Here is a 23,090-nt window from a genome sequence, read left to right on the forward strand (position 1 = left end):
ATATGTTTTTGAATTATGTTTTAATTTTTATGTATTTTCTTTAATTTGAAATATGTGGAAATAAATTTCAAACAATTATTAACATAACTACTATTAAATATTTTGTACTTAAAAACCAATAGTTAATATATGTTAAAATTATCATTAAAAATAATGCATTTTTATTAAAGTAAATAAATGATTCTTAAAACAATAAATATTAAAAGATGTAAATTATAAATATAAAGCTTAGTTATTCGTAGCGTTATAATTAATTTTTATATTAATTAATTTAGTAGAAGGAATCCGCATGCTCATTATTAATTTATTTCTTCAATATTCTAGAAAAGTTATTGAAAAACAAATCCATAAATCGTTAATCTATAAATATGAAACAAATTTTTTTTATATCTTATTTTTTTTATCACATTCTTTAATAGTTTTTTTTTTACAAACTATTGTCATGTACTTCTTTTAAACTAAATCATTTACACATAAAATCCTAAAAAAAAAAAGTCATTAATTTTTTTTTATATAACACTCTATTAATGATATTACAAATCGCTTTTGTGTAACATTTATATAAACAAATAGAATAAAAGCATTTTTTTTTGTTCATACTTAATAGTGGGGATATATTGCAATAATAAATCCAAACACTGAAATAGTTACTAAAAGAGCTAAAAGAAAATTATATATATATTTTTTTTTTTTAAGTTAAAATGTAATATTAAAGAAACTATATTTTGGAATGTGTAAATTAACTTAAAAAAAAAATGACTACTAAGTAGTATTTGATGTCGATTAATAAAAATAAAATTTTTTAAATTAAAATTAAATCAGAGTTTACATGCTCTTTATTAATTTGCTTCTTTGGTACTAGTAAAACCATTGAACAAACAATTAATGAATCGTATACATATATATCAAAATCCTGAAAAAAAAAAATTTTAATTTTACTTCTTAATATACGAGAACTTTATTGTAATTATTTTACTACTCCTATCTTTGAAAACATACCTTCATTTGTAATTTTAACGGTACATATTATTAGATGAGTATTTTTGTATAAAAAATCGTATTATGCATATCTTCATACATACATCTTTTGAATACTTTGTATGTACTAGTAATTTTTAGAAGCAATTTTTTTCATTGTTAATATTTCAAAAAGATCAATAATATATTTGACCAAGCATTAACTAACAACGGTGGTTTACTTAATCTTATAAAAATTTTTTTCAATTATTATTAAATCATAAATCGCCATTATTAAAATATTCAAATGTCAATAAAAAAATTCAATATTTTATTCTAAATAAATTTATAAAAAAGTCAGCATCTTTCAACCATTTAATTTTTTTTATATATCTTAAAAATATATATATTTTTAATTAGCTAATTATTATTTTATCATTGTGGATGTTGCTAAGGAACTGTAACTATTTATTTTACCTTTATTTAACTAATTGTTTTGTTTAGAAAGGTTAATAATATTCTTTATTAACCATATGTTTAAGATATTCATTCAGATTTTGTTGTTTAAAATTCATTCGTATAGTATAATATAAAAATAGACAAATTGACACTTGTTCTAAAAATTTATTTGGATAAATATGATTTCTTTTTCTTTTTTTTTTTTTCTCTGTAAATTTTTAAATAAAAAAAAAAAGTAAATAAACCTTAATTTATTTTTCCATTATTATAAAAATATTATTTCCCATTAAACTTACGATATTTTTATATGTTCAAAAGAAAAACCTATATAAACTAAAATTAATATTATTTATTTCTATTTAATACTTATAAAAAGAAGTCCTGCTTATACTTATAGAAAAAATGTGTGAATTTCAATAACGAATATATTTTTAAGAATAAAGTTAATTTTGAAGAATCTATAAAATATTATATCTATTAACTTTGATTATTGTAAAAAAAAATGAAACTTGAAAAATAAAATATAATTTTTTATATTATTTTGTTTTTATTATAATTTTTTACTCAAACATGAATTATTACATGAATTATGGAGAAATGCAATTATTAAATTATTACTTTTTCAAACCAGTGAAAAACTTTATATATACTTATTTTCCAAAAGAATTTTAATATATTTTATATTTTTATTTAACTTTGTAATGATAATTTTCTAATAATTGTCATATAAAATCATTATAATTCTTTTATTTTGACAATTGTTATCAAAATTATAACTTACACAATAAAACGATATATAAGTTTTATATGTTAATCATTTATATGTTGAATTTACTTGAGTATTTATTTAATGATTGGAAATTCAAATACTTATATAACTTGTTAAATAATTAAGGAAGATAATAAATAGATATCTACATTTATTTTGTTTATGATATTATTAATTATTGTAAATAACATCAATTATTTGTAAATTATACTAGGAAATTTAGCACAAATTTTATTTTACTTTTAAAATAAAATTTGCTATATTTATGTAGCTTTTAAATAATTTATTACTTAATACCAACTTTATTATTTATTTTATAACTGAGTTATAATATACATTATATAATACTATATGCAACTTTAGGAATTTTCACTGCACAGCACATTATATATTATGCCCAAATCATTTAATTTTCTCTTTTAAAAAATAAAAATTAATAAAATTATTATTCGTGTACCAAATAACATGATGTAGTATAAAAATTTTTAGTGTATAAATTATTTATAATACCTATATTCTAGATACGCATTTCAATATACTCATTTTCCTCATAAAACTTTTATTTGTGTATGTAAAACTATATGGATTTTATATTTTTTCTAATTACAGTCAAAAATATATCAGTAATACTATTTATTTATCAAACAATGAACAAACAAATTAATAAAGAGCATATAGATTTATCACTATTAATTATGATTATTATTAAAATATATTTATTCTGAAAATTAATAAACATTATATTCATAGTTTATATAACCTATAACATAATGTTTAAGAGAAATTTATTTATTTAAATAAAAATTATCCTTATTTTAATTAAAAATTTAAATCTTTCCTAAAACTATTAGTCATATATACAGTATTCTTTCAAAATAATCTAAAAAATTTTAACTAAATATATTAATAGCCTCTTAAAAATGTAAAAAGACTAAATATTAATAAAAACAGAATCCTTTTTTTTTTTTTTTTTTTTTTTTTTTAAGTTTCAAATTCATTTTTTTCTGGATTCCACATTTCATCCTTCAAAATAGACAAAATTACTATTATATAAAAAAAAAAGATATTTTTTTAATTTTTTTAAAAATATAATTAAATAAAGATAATTTACAAAAAAATGTACTACAAAAAAAAAAAAATTTATCATTTTTTCTTTTTTTATTGATTACTTATCAATTTTCCTAAATAGTTTTTGCGAATAGTTAACTAGTTATTTTTCACATAATTTAGTAACGATTATCTCATACAATGTAGAAAATATTTTTTGTTAACAAATAGTATAATAATTATCTTTAAATTCTTTTATGCATATTTATACTGTTACTCTTTTTTATTATACTTTTTATTTTTATGTGAGAATGTTTCAAACTTTCATATTATATTTAAACCTTATTTTACTGCATTTTGCATTAAATTATGTGTTCTATATTTTGATCATCAATTCACAAATTAAATTTAATTGCTGATTTAACATTGCAGATAATTACATTTTAACAAAGATTGTTACTATAACATTAAATGTACATTATATATTATATAAAACCGTACTATCTTTAATAAAAATATTACACTCCAGTATTTTTATTAAAGATAGTATACCAATATAATTCCTAACTTGCTTTAAATTATAAATTAAAATAAAAAAAGATATCCAAAAAATATTTTATCAAAAAGAAAATAATAATTAATCATTAAATATATATATAAATAAAAAAAAAAAAAAAAAACTGTATAGTTTTAATTAACTGTTAATTTTAGGTAACTCATAATATTTAGTTATATAACTAGTCCATGTTTTTATGCGATCTCAAATATATCCTATCTTAATTTTACTTCATAAAAGATATTTACACATCCAAAAAGTTATAAAATTAATTTTATTAATTATTAATTTCATAAGTTTTTTATGAAAAAAATTTGAATTATTAAATCTTTTACCATATTTTACTAAATAATGTACATATTTATTGTTCTTTTTTCTTGAGTCATGGTTAATACCAAATTTCTAGTATATCTATAATTGTTCTATGAAATAAGATATTCTTTTTTTAATTATTAATTTTTTTCACAACATTTCTTAAAAAGAATTTTTTTTTTATTAAATATCCTATTTTATGAATAGCATTAATATTTTATTTATTTTTAAAATAAAAAAAAGTTTTATTATTCTATATTACTTTAACCTTTATTTTACAACCTATGATGATTTAAATGTAATGAAATTCTCCAGAAAATGTAAACATTTTGATAAAATTATACACTAAAAAAGTGTGTAATTTTTTGAAGTTTTTAAACCTTAAAGTAATGTTGATGAATATTTACCTGAATAAAAATATTAGTTAATTTCAGCTTTTTATTATCCTAAACAACATTAAAAAATATTTTTAGTATTCATTTTATAGTAATATGATAGAATAAAAAAGTTGTATTATACATATTATTTTTTACAGTACTTACTACATAATATACATTTTAATCATAAACTCACATTCACATTTAAGAATATAAAGTATTATTAAGAAATATATTTTATATTATAAACTTTATCTCTTTTTATTATATCCGTAATAAATATGCTGTATCTTAATAACATGGCACAAAAAATATTCTTTATAAATAAGTTGTGTGTATATTTGGTATGTTCCTTAATATAAAATAAAATTATAATATCAATTTATCATATAAATTACAACTGTTATCTTTTTTTTAGTAATTTCTTTTAATATATAATTACAAAAATTGTTCTTAAATCATATTTATTTAGAAAAATCATATATATATTTCGTTAAGTATTATATTGTATAATAAATTATTTATTCACATTTCAAAAGTATTTTTCTACATGCATTTAAAAATTTTATTATAAAGTTTATTTTTACGCTTAATATACAAAATACTAACTATATATCATAATGTGGAATATCATAGTCTATACTTCTATTTTATTAATTACAATTTGTGATATTAGGTCAGAATTTAAATTAACGGAAAAATTATAAATCTTACGAATCAGAATATTTTATTTTATCTCTTTGGGTTGAATTTCCTTTCATATATCATTTTTAAATATCTATGTTTAAATAATAATTAAAAATGAAAAGAGTGTTCTACATGAATGTTTAAAAGATTATATACTTTTCAATAGATAAATTTAATTTTATTTTTTATTTTATAAAAAACGTAACTGTTAACTTAAAAAATTGATATGTAAAAAGTTTATGTTTATGACATATATCTATTACTAAATTTAAATGTAAAATATATAAAGAAACAAAACATTTCGTTTTTATGTTTTATTTTTATTGAATTTTAATTAATCAAAATATTTAATGTTTGTATTTGTGTCATTAGAAACAAAAAAAAAAATAAATATTTCAACTAACAATTTTATCCAAAAAATAATTATTATTTATGTAATTATTTATTTATTTTCCATTTTTTTGTCCATAAATATATAAGGTTAAAATGTTATTTGTACAAATATAAAATAAATTAATTTAATATATGCATTCATTAAAAATTATCTAATATATATTATTATTCGTTTTAATTTCTTATTTTGATTAATAAATAGGTTAACATAAAATAATAGATATTAGAGTAAATTTAATATATTATTTAAATTTAAATATTGATACTTATATGTATAATTAAACTAACCTAGGAAATAATGAAAATAAAATGTATTCCTTTATATTTATAATTAAAATTTTATTTTTTTTTTATAAAATTTCCACATTTGTTATATGATATATATAAAATATGAAATATTTTATATAAACTATGTAATTTTTATTTTTTTATTAAAAAAAAAAAAAAAATACTGGAGAAAATAGATGGACTTGCGTGCTTAATATTAGTAATATGTTAATTATAAAATTAAAAGATTAACAATTAAAAAAATAATTAAAACTAGTTAAACAAAATTACGTATTTTAATATAATATTTATGAATATGTAATTTAAATAAACAGTAACCACAAAAGATATCATTGATAAAAATATAAAATAACATTTATTTCTTTTTTCTTCTATGCAAATTTTCCGATATATAAAAAATTTAAATAGCATTGATTTTAGCATTATTAGAAAAATATTATTTATTAAATTTTTAATATATATGTATATCTAATTTAAAATCCACTAAAGAGCATTATTGAAATTTTTTTTTTTTTTTTTATGCTAACAAAAAAAAAATAAATTTATTTAAAAAAAAATATATATACTAATTTTAATAGTTAATAATTTCTTCATAAAATAATCATTGAAAAATATCACATAATTTTCTTTTCCATTACAAGTGGAAGAATTTAAAAACATAAATATTCTAAAAAAATAAATAAAAGTATTTCAATATAATTTGTTATCTGAATTTATATGACTATTTATTATAAAAAATATGTATGATATTGAATTTGAGAACATTAATAAAATAAAAAAAACAATCCTCTTAAATCTTTATGTTGTATATTTTAACTATAACATAAATATATAAAATAGTATAGCTGAATATGCATGAATTTTTTTTTTTTACATTTTCTCTTTAAAGTTGGTATACTAAAAATTATGCATTGATATATTTCTTTTAAAATGTTTTAAATTACGGTGCATAGTTGCATGTTTCATTCATATAAAAAAAAAAAAAATGAATTTAATTACAATTTTAAAAAATTTTTAAATATAAGTTAAAAAAAAAAACTAGAAGCATAAATTTTTTTATTTCATTATATTTTTTTAAATTGTTATTTTTCATAAAAAATAATTATCATGAAGTAAACCTTTTGTTTTACACTTTTATTAATTTCGTTTCAATATATCGCTTTTCATATTTAGTATATTTGATTCTATTTTAATTTTAAAATTTTCAAACTTGTTTCTAAGTTCAATTAAAAACGGTAAAAAGTAAAATCTACTATATTGATTCAAATGTGACAATGATTAAAAATTTACATGTTATAAGGCTGAAGGAAAGAGGAATATAATAACCGACTGAACATGAAAAAAATTCTGAAACTACATGAAGAAAATCTTACATAATCATATGATTAAAAAATTTTAGAATTATAAGATTAAAATAAAGGAAATATATAAAGAGAAAAAAAAATTTTTAATAATAGTAGCAAATATTTTAAATACATAATAATTTGTTTTAACGTATTTAAAAATAAACAAGGATTTGATCTACTAAATATTAAAATTAATAATTAATTTGTGTATCTTTAGAAATGTTTAAGAAAATTATTTTAGATTAAGCATTTTGTTCTCATAAATGTGAAAAAACAAAAACTAAAAAATAATAAAAAAAAAGTGCTTTTTTTATTAATTTTAAAATATAGAATAATATATATAAACAACTTTTGAAAAATATATAGGCAAAAATAGAAAAAGGAGAGGAAATAATTTGAGCACCATTATATTTCCCATTTGTTTTACATAAGTCTAGAAAATTAACCTTTTTTTTTTATTTTTTAAAAAAATATTAATAAAAAGAAATGAAAAAAAAATAAAATATAGTAAATATAAATGTTTTAAAATTTCTTTTTATAAAAAATATATTAGAAATAAAATTCTATAAATATATAAATTATTTCTATTAAAAAAATTATAAGAAACAAGTATTTATATGTATTTCTCAACAATGAATCTTTTTAATTTATCTATTCATTTTATTTTGTTTATATTAATATAATCAAGCTTTATATGGAAATCTTCAAAGTAAATTAAATATAAGTTTTTTAAAATAACTTTATTACTGTGAAATTTTATAATCTTTTACGTACATTTTTAGTAGTTTAATTATTATATTACTTTTTTTTTCCCTAAAAGTTAGAAATTTAAGTAATATTAAAAATTAAGTAAGAATATTCTACATGTGAAAAGGAATTTTTAATATATTTATAATAAAAAATTTATGTTAACATTAACAGATATAACAAATAAATATGATATCCATTGATGGTTCATTTAGATATTCTTTAATAAAATTTTTGATTATCACATTTAGTGTAAAAGTAAAAAAATTCTACGTGTATTCATCATATAATAATATTGAAATACTTGGGAAAAAAAATAAAATAAAACGTAGGCTACTTGTGCTTCTTATTTTATATCTTTTCTCATTATCTATTATATTTAAAGTAAGAATCTATATTTTGTTTTTTTTTTTCTACTATAAATAACCTACATAAAATTATTTAATTTAAAAAAAAAGTTTAATTAAAATATTTAATTCAAAAATTTTTACTTATGTTCATACAGGGTGTAATCATTTTGAGACTACAGTTTAATAAAAATCACATAAGGAAGTTAGCAGAGATAGAAGTAGATGCAAATTGTTGTGAAAGTAATCTAAATAATGTGCGTGTATCATGCCATTCTCCTTTAAGGAAATATATTGATGAAAGAGTTAAAATGAGAAAATGGTCCAAAGTAAAGAAGAGGACATTGAAATGGATAAAAAACAGTTATTGTGAAAATTGGACAGAACAAGATTTATTCAGATACAATTTACATTGGAAAAGATGTGAAGCAACAATGCGAGACATAATCAAATGCTTAAGTAGTAATCAACAGAAAAGGATAATAAAAGACTTGAATGAAATGAATGCTAAGTGGGAAGAAAGACTCAATGAAAAGGATAATAAGCAAAACTCAGAACATAAATAAATGAAAAATCTTAAAATGGAGAACATAACAATTCGATATATATGCAACATGAAAACTTTTAATATATTATCCTTTACTAATTTTTTTGCATATATATATATGAAATACTTCATACCATATTTATTATAATTTATTTTCAAAAATCTTTCGTATTATATTAACCAACAAACTTAATAATAGTAAAATTATATTTGATCACACAATTTTTTTTTTTTAATATAATTCGATATTTAAAAACCCAGAGTGTTATCAATATAATTGAAATTTCCACATTCTTACGTTAATCTTTATTTCAAAAGTTTTTTTTTCCAATTTTTTAAATGTTTCTTGAAATTTTTTTGAATTGTTTATATTTAAAATAAATATTTCAGTAATTTAATGTTCCTAATTTTATAAAATAATTTCAACTATTTATTTCTTCATTTTATGTAATTGTTTTACTTAAATTATTTTAACATTTTAGCAATTTAGTCATTCTATTTATTATAATGTTTCAAAAAAAAATTAAAAACATAAAAAAGACAAATGATTTTAATACTTATTGATTGCCAAAAAAAAAGGAAAAATTCATAATTTTGCTAAAATTATCCATTTCTTTTTATTTTAAATATGTAATTTTAAAAATATGAAAAAAATGAATTTTATATTTTGTGATACATAACTTGAAGTTATATTTTCACTTAAAAAAAAAAAATAATAAATGCAGATATTAGTATACGATGAAATAAAATTTTATATATTTAATAAAATTTTAAATATTTAAATAATTTTAAAATAATATATATAAGGACGAGACTATTTTTATTCATTTATACATAAAAATTCATATAAAAAAATTTAAAGAGAATGAATAAAAATAGATAAATAACATAATAAATTAAAAAAATGAAAATGAAAAAATAAATTAAAACAGTTGTATGTATATACAGTGAAATGATCTCGAATTATGTACACACGATAAGGGGTATAAATAAAAAATAAGTATCTTAATATCTAAAAAGACAAAATAGAACAATGGATTATATACAGTAGTATAATGATACAAACTCTTCTTTTTTTTTCTACCTACATTTTCTTTTTATAAAATTTTGTATAATTTTGTTAAAACATTTCATAAATCCTTATTTTATTAAACTAAACGTTTCAAACTATTTTTTGAAGCACTTATTCACACGAAAAATCATGAGAGAATAAAGTAATATATCGATAAAAAAAAAAAAAATAAAAAAAAAAATACTATGTAAATTGAATAGAGTACATATTTTTAGAATATCCTTTTCATTATTTAAACACATAATAACCATTAAAAAAAAACATTCCCCTTTATAATTTTTTTAATAGTAATATTTTTTATAATTTTCTCTTTTAGTATATAAATAACTTTTTATTTTTCTAATTTTTATAGTTTAATGTATATTATTTAATATTCAGCATATAAATAGAGAACTTTTAATTAATTAGTTTAAAAAATTTATAAACTTTTTACAAAAAATTTAATGCATAATTTAAAAATAATTTTTTAATATATCTTATCAAGTCTTTCTATGATATATTTTTATATAAATCTCTATAACCTTCCTTATTATTGTTTATTTTACTTAATAATTTGAAAAGGCTACTTTCAGTTAATTAGATTTATAACACAATAAATCATAATTCTTAAAATTAAAAATGATTTTTTACTAATAAAATAACACTTTATGCCTAATATATATAATGAATAAATATATAATATAACATTATCTTAAATACTACTAGAAAATATCGAAAGGTATTAAAGTTAACGAACTTTAAAAATCTTATTTACAAAAATAAAAATAAATACTTCCACCATTTTTAATAATATGTGCCCTATAAGTAGTATTATCAACCTATTTTAAATAGTATTTAAATAAATAATAAATATTTTTTGTGCTCATGCTGAATATGGAAAGAAAATGTGTAACTCCAAATTAGTACACTAACAAGCTCTTTTTACATATATGTAATTTTTTTGTATGTATAACATTTTTTTTTTTTGGTAGAGATGTCATATGTAATTTTTTTTAGAGTATTGTGCTTAATTTATAATAATCATTTAAGTTAAAATTTAATATTAATTAGATTAAATAATTTGAGTAATATTTTATTTTAAAAAATAAGTATAATTTTTTTTGTATTTCTCCAATGATTTATTCGTTTAATACTAGTAAAGTCATTGTTCAGATAATAAAACAACATTAAACTTTTTTCTATATTAATTTAGGAACTTTATTGTTCTTATAAAGTAAAATTGGTTCAAAAATTTACATGTTATTTTCATTTTCAACTTTTTCTTTTAAATTGAAACCTAATAAAAATTAAATGAAAATTTTTTTTAAAACTTTTTACTTTTAATTTGTGTTTTATTTACTTTCTATTCACACTATCTTGAACATTTCTTACAAGTGGAATCAAAACTCTGAAGATAAAACATAAGTAAAAAAAAGGTAACAACGGAGAATTAAAATTTTTCTATTATAATTAAAGAAGCAATTGGTTGATTAATTAGCAATTGACACGTTAATAAAAGGAATTATTTCAAGAGAATTATCTAGGATAAAAACTTAGTAACAGGGTAAGAGAATCAAAATAAGAATAAATGAAGAGGTTAAAGAAAATTTGAAGAGTTTTTAAAGGTCCTATAATCAAATTTATCATATCTTAAAATAATCAGAGTCAATTATAAATATGTAAAATAAAGATATATAAGAGACAATATTAAAAACGCAATTAATAGGGATGCAGATGTGAACGCACAAAATATACAAAGATGAAGAATAAAATAAATGTTCTATTAGTTTTATGGACATTTATTTTAAAAATATTGATTTTCTTTTTTTTTTTTTCATGTATTATTTGTAAAATATTTTTTATAATATATTGTAATATTTTGTTATTTAAATCATATGTTTTTTCTTACTTAAGATCTAAATAATATAATGGGAGCACATTTTCAAGTAAATTATAATTTTTAATATATTTCATAAATATTATATATATTAAAATGAATGTTTTCTAGCAATACTTCAAAAAAAAGTTGATTTATTTATATTATTTTCACGTATTCAATTTTCCTTTCATTACAATACGGTAGGTTTGTAATTATTTTAATAATACTTCTAAATTATATAATTCATAAATGCACCATAAATGTAAGTGAATCCATAGTTCATAACTTCAATATATATATATATATATATTATATTATATTTATTTATTTATTTTTATTTTAACATCGATTGTGGTTTTAATTAACTTCAAAATTTATGTTTTTACTTTACCTTGAATCTATCATATTTTAATGATTATAGTAAAAAAAGGCAATATTGCAACGTTTTCGCTCTTATATTTCCATAAGAAAAAGCTATAAAATAAGTTTTTTACAAATGAAATAAAGTAGAATTTTTAATATAAATATTTTAAAAAAAAAAAAAATGAAAAAAAAATTATATAAAGATAAAATGTATATTAAATTAATATATCTAAGGTATAAACTCTAAATTAAACTTTTTTATTTTTCATATCTTTAAATAATTTATATAAAAAAACAAAATTCTCTTTTTGTTTACATTCATTAAAGCAATATCATAAAAAAAGGGGGAAAATAATTTTAGACTTAATTATTAGGAATTGAAAAAAAATTTATACATTATCTATTCCATTTATTTTTTTTATTTTCTTTTAATTTCTTCTATTTCATTAGACATATGTTTATATTATCTTATGTTGAAGTTTCTTTATGATAAACTAGTAAAAAAAAATTCATTAAATAAATTTCATATATTAAAATTATGTATAGACTAAATTTATTAATTTTAAAAAAATAAAAATAATAATAATTTATACTATTAATTTATATAAATATTTGTATTATCTATATTTAAATGTATAATGTAATAATTTAACTCTATCTAAAAAGAGTGAAAAAAAGATATTTCATTTTTAAAAATCTATATATGTAAAAAATATTATTCATTTTTATTCTTTATAGCACATAATTATGTATATTATAAATATTTATACAGATCTGTTCGTTTTTTTTTTTTTTTTTTTTACAATGTTCATGAAACTACAATCGTTTTTATATATAATTATCATAGGGATTCAGTCATAATATAATACATTAAAAACATAAGATTTATTTGAATAAAATATTTTTATTAAACTATATTTTATATATAATGGGTATTTTTATAAATAAATTAAAAAAGCTATATTTTTTTAAATTACTTTAAATAATATCTTAATAGGAGAATATTTTTCTCATAATTATTTTTACAAACAAGATTCTTGATGACATTTTTTTTTCTTTTCTTTTTGTTTATACACCTATGATAAAATTCTTCCTTTTTTATATTTAATGAATAGTGTATCGTCAATCTAATATAAGTATATTCTTTAAAAAAAGAGAAAGACTTATTTTATTTCTAAACTATCAGTATTTTTAAGAATTTTTATATATAAAAATTGTATATTTATTTCTTTTTCAAAAGAAATTTATATATAAGCTATTTTTATTTCTATTTATGTATACACATATATATAATACAGTATTAGGAAATCTCTCTTATATTGCACAATTCCAAAATTTTTTTCATGTAAAAAAGGGAGAACAAAATATGATAATTCTGAATTTTTCTTCTCCCATTAAGACCTATTGCATTAGATTCATCATCCTGAATTGCACGTACAATCGGATTAAAAGAACAATGGGTTAATTTTAATTGACTTTTTCCTTGTGTTATTGCTTCACTGACATCTAATATATTTTTTCTTAAAGATTTAAAATAAGATAAATGTTTCATATTTAATTTAACTTCTTCAAATTTATCTTTTTGTATTTGTATTTTTGAATATAAATTTAACCAACTTATATTTTCTGTTATTGTTCCCGTTTTTGGTCTAACATAATGACTCATTTCCAAATTTATATCATTCAATGAATTTAATATCATTAAAATACTATCTGCTTGCTTACGAATAATTGATATTCCCATTAACTCTCTTAATTGTTGATATAATGATTGCAATATTTTTGATGTACAAGGGTTGTTTATTATGTCATGTAAAGATTTTTTATTCATACTTTCTCTACTAACACTTGGACAAAAAAGGGTAGAAGAATAATTTTTATATTTTAAAATTCTTTCTCTTTCCTTTGAAAAAAAATTATGAACCATTTTTATTGTGTTTTTATCTTCATATTTTTCCATAATACTTTCTATAATTTTTTTGCTTTTCTCATTTTCTTCATATATATTATTAAAAATAAATTCTAATAATATATTATTATCATTTCCTGAAAAATCCATCATTCTAAGCATATTCAAACAACTACTTGAGCTTTTCTTGTAAATTTCACGAGTTTTTCTGTTAACATCATATAAAGATTTTTTAGCAATTTCTATTTTAGTTTTATTATGTGATGAAAATCCATCATTAACTGATTTAGAAATACTCTCTATTAAATTTTCCATTTCTTCAAAAAGAACTGAAAAACAATTTAAATTTTCTGAAAATATTGAAATACTAAAAAAAATTTTAGTGTATGTAAAATTATCTATAATATTTGCTAAGGTTCTAGTAATTTCCTGTGCGAAATCAAGTTGCTTTAATAATTTTTCCCAAAGGACTAAAGCTTTCTTAATACTTGTAACTATTTCTGCTTTATTACGAGTTATATGGTATGTATTATTTTTAGATAATATAATATGATAGTATAAATCTAGTAACGATTTATCTACATACTTAGGTAGACGGTTATAACAATTTTCCATTTCTTGTAAAGCTTTCAAATCAATATTTTTCAATTCTTCATCTGCAAGTATTGCTAAAGATTGCATGCTTCCATTAATTTCACTTATGATTTTATTATAATTACTTTTTATAGAATTTAATATATCATGTATATTTTGAAATGTTTCACTTGAAATATGGTCTAACTCCCGTACAGAAATATCATGGGAAATTATTTTTAAAAAACATTTAAGATCTTCACTATCATAATCATCTGTTTCTTTTTTCTTGGATTTATAACTTGAAGTTTTCGTATCTTTTTTACTAATTTTTTTTCCACTACCATATCCTTTAACAGATTTAGTTTCATTTGATCTTTGTCTGATATCCTCTGGGACTGTTCTTTTCTCTGAATTATCTGTACTTGATTGATCATCATCACATTCATCTAAACCATAACTAAAAATAAAATAAAATATAAATTAATATATATTATTTAATTAAAACAATATATTTTATTTATAAATATTCCCAAAGAAAAAAAAAATGGATACATATGTATAAGTGATTCAATAGGATTTTTTAAAACGTCATAAGGTTCTAGCAAATCAAGATGAATATCTTCAAATTCATCTAAAGTTTTATTTTCTTCGGAATTTTCCGCTACTGAAGATTTCAAAATTTTTTCTTCAGAACTGGTATTATTTAAATCGAAACTAAAAATAAGAAAAATAAAAATTACATTTAAAATATATACACAAAAATATTTTACAAGTTAAAATATAAAAAATATATATATACATATTTTGAAATAAATCAAAGGAAAAATTTTCTATAAAAAATTGGCTTTCCTCATCAGTATCTTCTTTTGCATAAGCCTCTACATTTTCTATTAGATAATTATTAATATCTTCTACTATTTTATTTGGTACCTCATCGTTTGATTTATCAATATCGAAATTTATATCGTAACTAAAAATATGAAAAATTAAAAGCAAAATATTTAATTAAAATAACAAATAACTGAGGTCTAGAATAGAATTAAATATGTTTATATTTATACATAATATATTTTGGACTACTGCTGCAACTAGCAGTATTTTTACTACCCTCATGATTCATATCTTCTTCGCTTTTCTCTTTGCAGGTCTTCTCTTTTATCATATTATATTCTGTATTTTCTTCATTATCTTCATTAGATGAAATGTTTATGTTTTGTCGATAATCATTACTATTAACGCCTAAATTTGATCTTAAAATTAAATATGTATGTAAAATGTAACTTTATGAAAAAAAGTTTAACTTGTAAAAATAAAATAAAATAAAATAAATACAATTCTGTAGGTGAATCAAGGGGGGAATTTTGAGAATCTTCAAAAAAATATTCTGAATCAAAAGAAAGAATTTTCGGTTTAAATTCTTTTTTATGCGTTTCAATTCTTGTTCTCATATCACATAACATAGGTTGTTCATTACACGAAATTGTAGGAGAATCATGACTAAAAATAGAAAAAAGTTATACATATATATTATTTGAAGTAAAAATATTTATCTGCATAAATATCTAAAAAAAAATATGTACACATTTATGTTTAAACCGAGGGGTTTATCTTTCTTATGATTTCCTGAGATAGAAGTGTTAGCTATCATGAAAAATTGTAAAAAAAAGTAAATCAAGTAATAAATACTATTTATTTTAAATATTTGAAATATTCCTTTCAATGGAATCAAGTAAAGAATTATAAATAGTAAATTCATCTTTGTTTATTTAATAAAATTCATTATATCATTATTTTCATATAATAAAGTTTTATCAAAAGACTAGTAAAAATCTTTTTCTTTGTATTCGGTACAACTAAAAATAATAAATATATTTAAGTCTTTTGTATGTTATTTATATTTTTAAATATAAAATACTGTATTTTTAATTTAACAGTATATCAAAATATGTAGAGTTTTTAATATTCTTATATGAATATTCATATTAATAAACATTAAATGTTTCTGTATGTTCTTTCGAAATTATAATTAACTTTCAAAACATATTATAAAATAATAAATATTCAAATGAAATTTAATTATTCGAATTTATGTATTAACAAATCTATGTTATATTCTGTGCATGAATATTATCAATTATATAAAATAAAATAAATTCATCTTAACAACGTTCCTACTTTTTTTATTTTTTGCTTTAAATAGAATTAATATGTGTTCATTGCTTAAATACAACTCTTTTTATAAAATAATATTTTAAATGAATAATTTATTTTTTTTTCATATAAACATTCTTCAATTTATAAATCTTCTTACTTTAAAATTTATAATTTTTTATATTTTATTATTTTTCTTTTAGTTTTAGAAATTTTATCTAAATAAAAAAATTAATTAATACTTAATTCATGCAACTCATATAAAACGTTAATTATTTTACTTCTAATAAATAATAAAATTAAATAATTGTGTGTAAAAATATGTAACATATGAAGTCAAGAATAAAGCATTACTTTATTTATTTGTTTATTTTTTATTTATCCATTTATTTAATTATCTTTTTAATTACTTTTATATTTACATAAAAATAACAATTAAATAATTTTAATTCAATATATTATCAAATAAAAGGCGTTAAATTCTGATTATTTTTTTCAGATAACTTTTGTGTTTTCTTTTATTACAAAAAATATGTTTCATTTAACGTATATTTTTACTCAAAAAACTTTATTACAAATAGAAATGGTAATTTTCTTTACATTACTTAAAGAAGGTAAAAAAAATGAAATTTGCCTCAATAAAACAACTCCCTTTATTAATGGTATTACCAAAATTAGTTAATTTCATAAATTAATGTTTTCTCTGAAAATTCATTTAAAAGAGTAAATTGTTAAAACCATTTCATAATTTATTGGTTCTATATATGACTTAAGTAACATAGTTTATGATTTTTATTTTTAATTTATAAAAAAGCAATTATTAAAACATTTAATATTTTATGCATTACTAGAAGAGAACCATTTTTTTTATTGCATTTGCTATTTTTATGTAATAATTGAAAAAGAACCATTTTTATTTATGTATTTACGAGATTTATAAGCTACTAGGAAAGAAGCCATTTTTATTATTTATGTTAAAATATATTCGTGATTGACAGTTAATATGCTATATTACTATATTTTTAACAAATCTAATAGTTTAATGGTTTAATATTCTAAAATATTTTTTGACACATTTCATCTAATCATGGGTGTTTAAAACAATCCTTTTAACTTGATGTCCATTTAAAATTTTTTTATTATTTCAAAGAGAGTTAATTTTTTACAACATTAAAGTACTATAATTTTTAAAAAAAAAATAGGAAAAAACTATAGTTGAAAGGAGGTATTAAAAAATTTTTATTTAAAATAATTCTTTGCTGGATTCGGATAAAAATAATGTAATATCTTTGGCCTCAAAAAAAATATTCATTGATGTACAACAAAAATATTAATCAGTGAATTATATCTAGGATTCTTTAAACTATAGATGTTAGATATACTTTCTACATTGGTAAATTATCAAAAAGAAAAAAAAAATGCATTATTATCGTTAAATTTATTTCTTGTGATTTATCCTCTTTTAATTGTAGGTAAATAGGTGAATATTAAGGCATATAAAATGTAGAAATTAAAAATAAAATAAAATAAAATAAATAATAAATTTTAAATTTTGTTATTATAAATTTATAAATATTGAAATTCACTTATTTCATATTTTTTCCTTACTTTTCTTTAACTTAAAATATACAATTATGTATTAATTTTTTCTAAATTTATTAATATGAATATTTCTTATAAAATACTTATCATGTTATAACTGCATATATAATAAAAATACTAACATACTATACTCTATATTACTTCATATAGTTGCATGCTATTCTTAGGCATGTAATTTATTAAAAGTTAATTTTTGTTTTTAAGTGGTTTTATAAATACCATATATATTCTAATTATTCAATGCAATTAATAAAGTTTGATAAAGCGAATAACAATATATGATAAAATTTTATTTATTTATAATAAAAAAATATTCGTTATGTAAAATATTAACTAATAATAAAGAAAAGTACCTTACAAACAGTATAAGAATAATAGTATATTTGATCATTTAAGCATTATACACAAGGTTTCATAAATGATATTCTAAAAATATAAGTTTTTTTTATCAATGTTCACATTAATTACATAATTAAGAATAAAATATTTATAAAAATATTATTTATGAACTTATATATATAATGTACATATATATGACTTTCTAAATTAGATAATATATATAAAATATGTACTCAATGTAATATAAATCAAGGTTATTCAATATTGAATTATTAACTTTTTAATGATTTTTATACTATGCTGAATAATCAAATTAATAAAGATGTAGACTTCTTTAATTCTATCTATTGAAAAATTAATTATTATAGATTATATATGTAATCTTCAAATATGTACAATGTTATATGAAATAAAAAATTTATTTTATATTGTATATATAATATTTAATTGAAATTATTTTAACTAAACATTTTATTATTCTCAATACAATAACCTAAAATATGTTTATATAATTTGATAACAATATTTAGTAATTTTTATTAAAACTTAAATATTTAATATTTAAAATAAATGAATAATATAATATATATATATTTCGTATTTTACAAAAATTTAAGTTATAAAATGTTATTTCTTTTCATCATTATTAATAAAATAATTCTCAAAAAAAAATCATCATTTTCTTATATACTTATATATAATACTACTTTCTAAAATAAAATAATTGTAAAAAAAAATAATATATAATAAAATTTTTTTTAGTGTGCTTACTTTTTAAAATTCATATAATTCCTTTAAATTGGGCAATTAAAGCATTCTCTCAAATATCTTTCATACACAACAAAATTTTTAGTACAATTAGATTTTTTCCTGTTGAATAATTAAAAAGGTTTATAATAATTTTTATTGATTAAGTGCAAATAATGTATTTGTATATACATAGTGTAATAACATGTTAAAAGAATTTATGTTAGTACATACGTGATTTATTAACTGGGCGTTCGGAGACTTTGCTAGAGTACTGAACAAACCAATTAATAAAGAGCATGTAGAGATGACTCTACGACTTTCTTATACTTATGTATATTTTTATATGCTTTGAACGAATGATCTTTAATCATAAACTACTTCGTTCATCATCCTTTTATTTCAAAAGGTATTTATTTATTTTAATAAATAAATCCTTATTTTTATTAAAAATTTAAACACTTATTTAACATTAACTATTAATTGACTATAATTATTAGTTTATTTATTATGAGTTATATTCAGCAATCATTTTATATTGCTATTGAATTAACAAAACACAAATACTTATTAAAAATGCAAATAAATTATATGCATATTAATTACGTGAAAATTTTATCTTCATACGTATAAAATTTTCTCTCACAAATTCAAAATATAAATATTATGCAAATTAAACACTTTACAAAAATATCCTTATCTTTTGTAAAAAAAATCTCTCTCTCCGATTCTCTTCTCTCTCTAAAAAAAAAAAAATTAAATCTTTTTTTATTTTTTTTTTTTTATCTTTATCTTTTTCGAAAGAAACATTTCTCAAAAAAAAAATTCCAATAATTTTTTTTTTTTTTTTTTTTTTTTAGTTAGCACAACTAACTATGTATTCTCCACATAGCTAGTTCTTTTATAGCCAAAAAGGTTAATGAAGCCTTTTATTAACCAATACGTGAATTTCAATGATATAAATAATATGTATAAATATTCTTTTTAATATTCATAAACATAGTAATGAAAATAATATATATATATATATATTAATAAAATAATTTAATATGAATAATACATTTCATTTTTAAGGTTAATAGTATAATTTGGAAATGATAAAAAAAAAAAATTAAGGGGATTTTAAAATAAATATGTAACTAAAATCTTTAGATATTCTATACATATACTACTTTATATAACAATTTTATATATAAATATACCTACTAAATTTACTTTTCTTGTATTATAAAATATACGTCTTTGTTAAATATGAGTATTTTCTTTATAACATGGTATTAAAATCATTAAAAAATATTCAATAAAAAAGAGAAGAAATAAAAATTTGATACAAATAATTAACTTCAAATTCTAACAAAAAAAATATATATATATATATACATATATATTTTCTCATTAAATTACTATAATTTTGTAAAATTATTCTAATATGCAAATTCACTTATAACTGCATTATTCTATTAGTAAATTAAATAATTTTTAATAATCTTCTGTTCTTAATATCTTATTAATTAATACAAAAAAGGTAAACGTAAGCATGTAAATAAACCATATATGTACTTTAAAATAAATGAAAAATAAGACCTCAATAAAACTAAGACATAAAATGTTTATTCCTAAATTTTTCTTCAATAATTTTGTTTTTTTACAGTAACTAATGCATTACTTTTGTACAATGAAAAACAAGAACATAAGATTAAAAAATTTTTATGTCCTAGGTAATTTATTATGTTAGTTCTTTTTAATTTATTCCATCGCTATATTTTATCGTATATAAATATGGTAATTAATTAGTAATTTAATGTTATTTTACAATTCATTATAAAAGTGAGAAACATTAAATTAAATAAACTGCTATAGTAATAATATTAATATTTTCTTTTATCCGTACCCTTTAAATTGTACATTAAATAATCATCTTACTATGTTAAAAAGCGGAAAAATTTACAAATATAGTATTACATTTGGTTTTCATATATGGTGTTAGTTCAATATCCAAAAATATAGTAAGACATAAAAGGTCAAAATGTCTAATAAACTTACGTCTAATGAAAATATGCAAAAGATTCTTTTACCTAGTTTAAGGTTTTCAAAAACAAAGGCAAAGTGTATGCATTGTAAAAAGTGAAAGTGCGTACTATTGGTATATAAATAGTATTGTCGAGTTAATTTAAATGATATTTAAATAAGTGAAATAAATAAAAACATTTTTACTTGCACATGATGAGTGCTAGTGGAGGAGGGGAAATATGTAAATCCAAATGTGTGTATCAAAAGAAATACGTACATAAAAAAAAATAAATATATGTTACATTATATTTTTTTTTTTTATGAATACTTACAATTATAAAAAAAATATATTTTTTTATTTTTTTTTTTTTTAGGTTTATGATTCTCGCTTATAAAAGAAATTTAAAAAAAAAATGATGGTAGTTTTGCTTTTTTATTTTTATTCTTAAAAAAAAATAATTTTTTTTTTTTTCACAATATGAAATATTTTTGTTTTCTATGAAATATTAAAAATGTAATGTCAAAAATTACAATTATAAAGTATTGTATAAATTAACTTAAATAATAAATAAATAATATGATTAATATTTTATATCAATTGAAAGAGAAAAATCATTTTCACCTATTTTATTTTATTTTATTTTAAATATAGTTTCCTCTATATGTTCCTTATTAATTTGTTAACTCAATACTCTAGCAAAGTCATTGAATAAGTAATTAATAAATTACTAGTCTAATTCATTTAATATCTATTTACTTTAATGAAAATCCTTATTTTTATTAAAATTTTAAATCCTTATTAATTATCAATTTTTAATTAAAAATACTTAACTTCTAATTTTATAATTAATGTGCAGAAGCTCATGTCAATTTCTTATAAATTAACAAAAATAACTAATTATTAAAAAACAAAATTAATTTAAATAATTTCCATAAACATGAAAATTCTATTAATGTAAGTACAAAATTTTTTTTTTAAAATATCTAATTAATTCTTAAATTTTTTTAATATAATTCATTTTCTAAAAATAATTTTATTCTTATTTTTTTTATAATCTCTTTATCCTAAAAAAGAAATAAAAAAAAACTTATAGTTATTTTTTATTCTTTTTTTTTACTAGAGCTTGCATGGTTATGAATAATACATACAACTAATAATTTTTATTATCAAAAAGGTTAAAATGCCCTTACCTAGATGCATATTATGTATATATAAGCAAATACTACAATTTAATTGAAAATATTATTGTATAGGTATTTATAAAAAGAAATACTTTATTTTTTTTTCTGTGACATATTTGTTAAGGTTTATGTTCTTTTTCTTAATTATTACAATTTAGAAGAATATATTTTTTTATAAATAATAGAATTTGATTATGAAAAAAATTAATCATTTATTTTGGATAAATTATTATTTTTGTTTTTATTTTTTTTAAGTATTTATTTTATGGAATATTATAAATTCATAAAGAATAAAGATAATTTTATATATAGTAAAAGGTATCTATAGTGAAAATTTAGTTTTAGTAAAAAAAATAATAAATATTAATTAAATTAGACAAATGATTCTTTTAAAAGTGTTAATATAATAAAAATAATAAACTGTTTAATTATCTTATTTTTATTTAGAA

The 23,090-nt window shown here is 17.5% G+C and overlaps 2 protein-coding genes across 2 annotated transcripts, besides 1 other annotated feature; one reads left to right on the plus strand and one right to left on the minus strand.

The window, feature by feature from the left end:
• Positions 1 to 8,127: 8,127 nt before the first annotated feature.
• On the plus strand, positions 8,128 to 8,851 carry PGAL8A_00042500 (Plasmodium exported protein, unknown function; the record flags this gene model as incomplete). Its single annotated transcript, XM_028674441.1, has 2 exons — positions 8,128 to 8,322; positions 8,444 to 8,851. 2 exons carry the CDS (start codon positions 8,128 to 8,130, stop codon positions 8,849 to 8,851), a joined length of 603 nt encoding a protein of 200 aa, XP_028530793.1.
• A 4,574-nt stretch (positions 8,852 to 13,425) lies between these two features.
• On the minus strand, positions 13,426 to 16,070 carry PGAL8A_00042600 (hypothetical protein; the record flags this gene model as incomplete). Its single annotated transcript, XM_028674442.1, has 5 exons — positions 13,426 to 15,067; positions 15,163 to 15,324; positions 15,410 to 15,580; positions 15,672 to 15,890; positions 15,943 to 16,070. The coding sequence occupies 5 exons, from the start codon at positions 16,068 to 16,070 to the stop codon at positions 13,426 to 13,428; spliced, it is 2,322 nt and encodes a 773-aa protein (XP_028530794.1).
• A 3,609-nt stretch (positions 16,071 to 19,679) lies between these two features.
• Positions 19,680 to 20,388: a repeat region.
• Between the last annotated feature and the right edge of the window lie 2,702 nt (positions 20,389 to 23,090).

The sequence above is a fragment of the Plasmodium gallinaceum genome (assembly GCF_900005855.1).
Source record: "Plasmodium gallinaceum strain 8A genome assembly, contig: PGAL8A_v1_32, whole genome shotgun sequence".
In the NCBI taxonomy this organism is placed as follows: Eukaryota; Apicomplexa; class Aconoidasida; order Haemosporida; family Plasmodiidae; genus Plasmodium; species Plasmodium gallinaceum.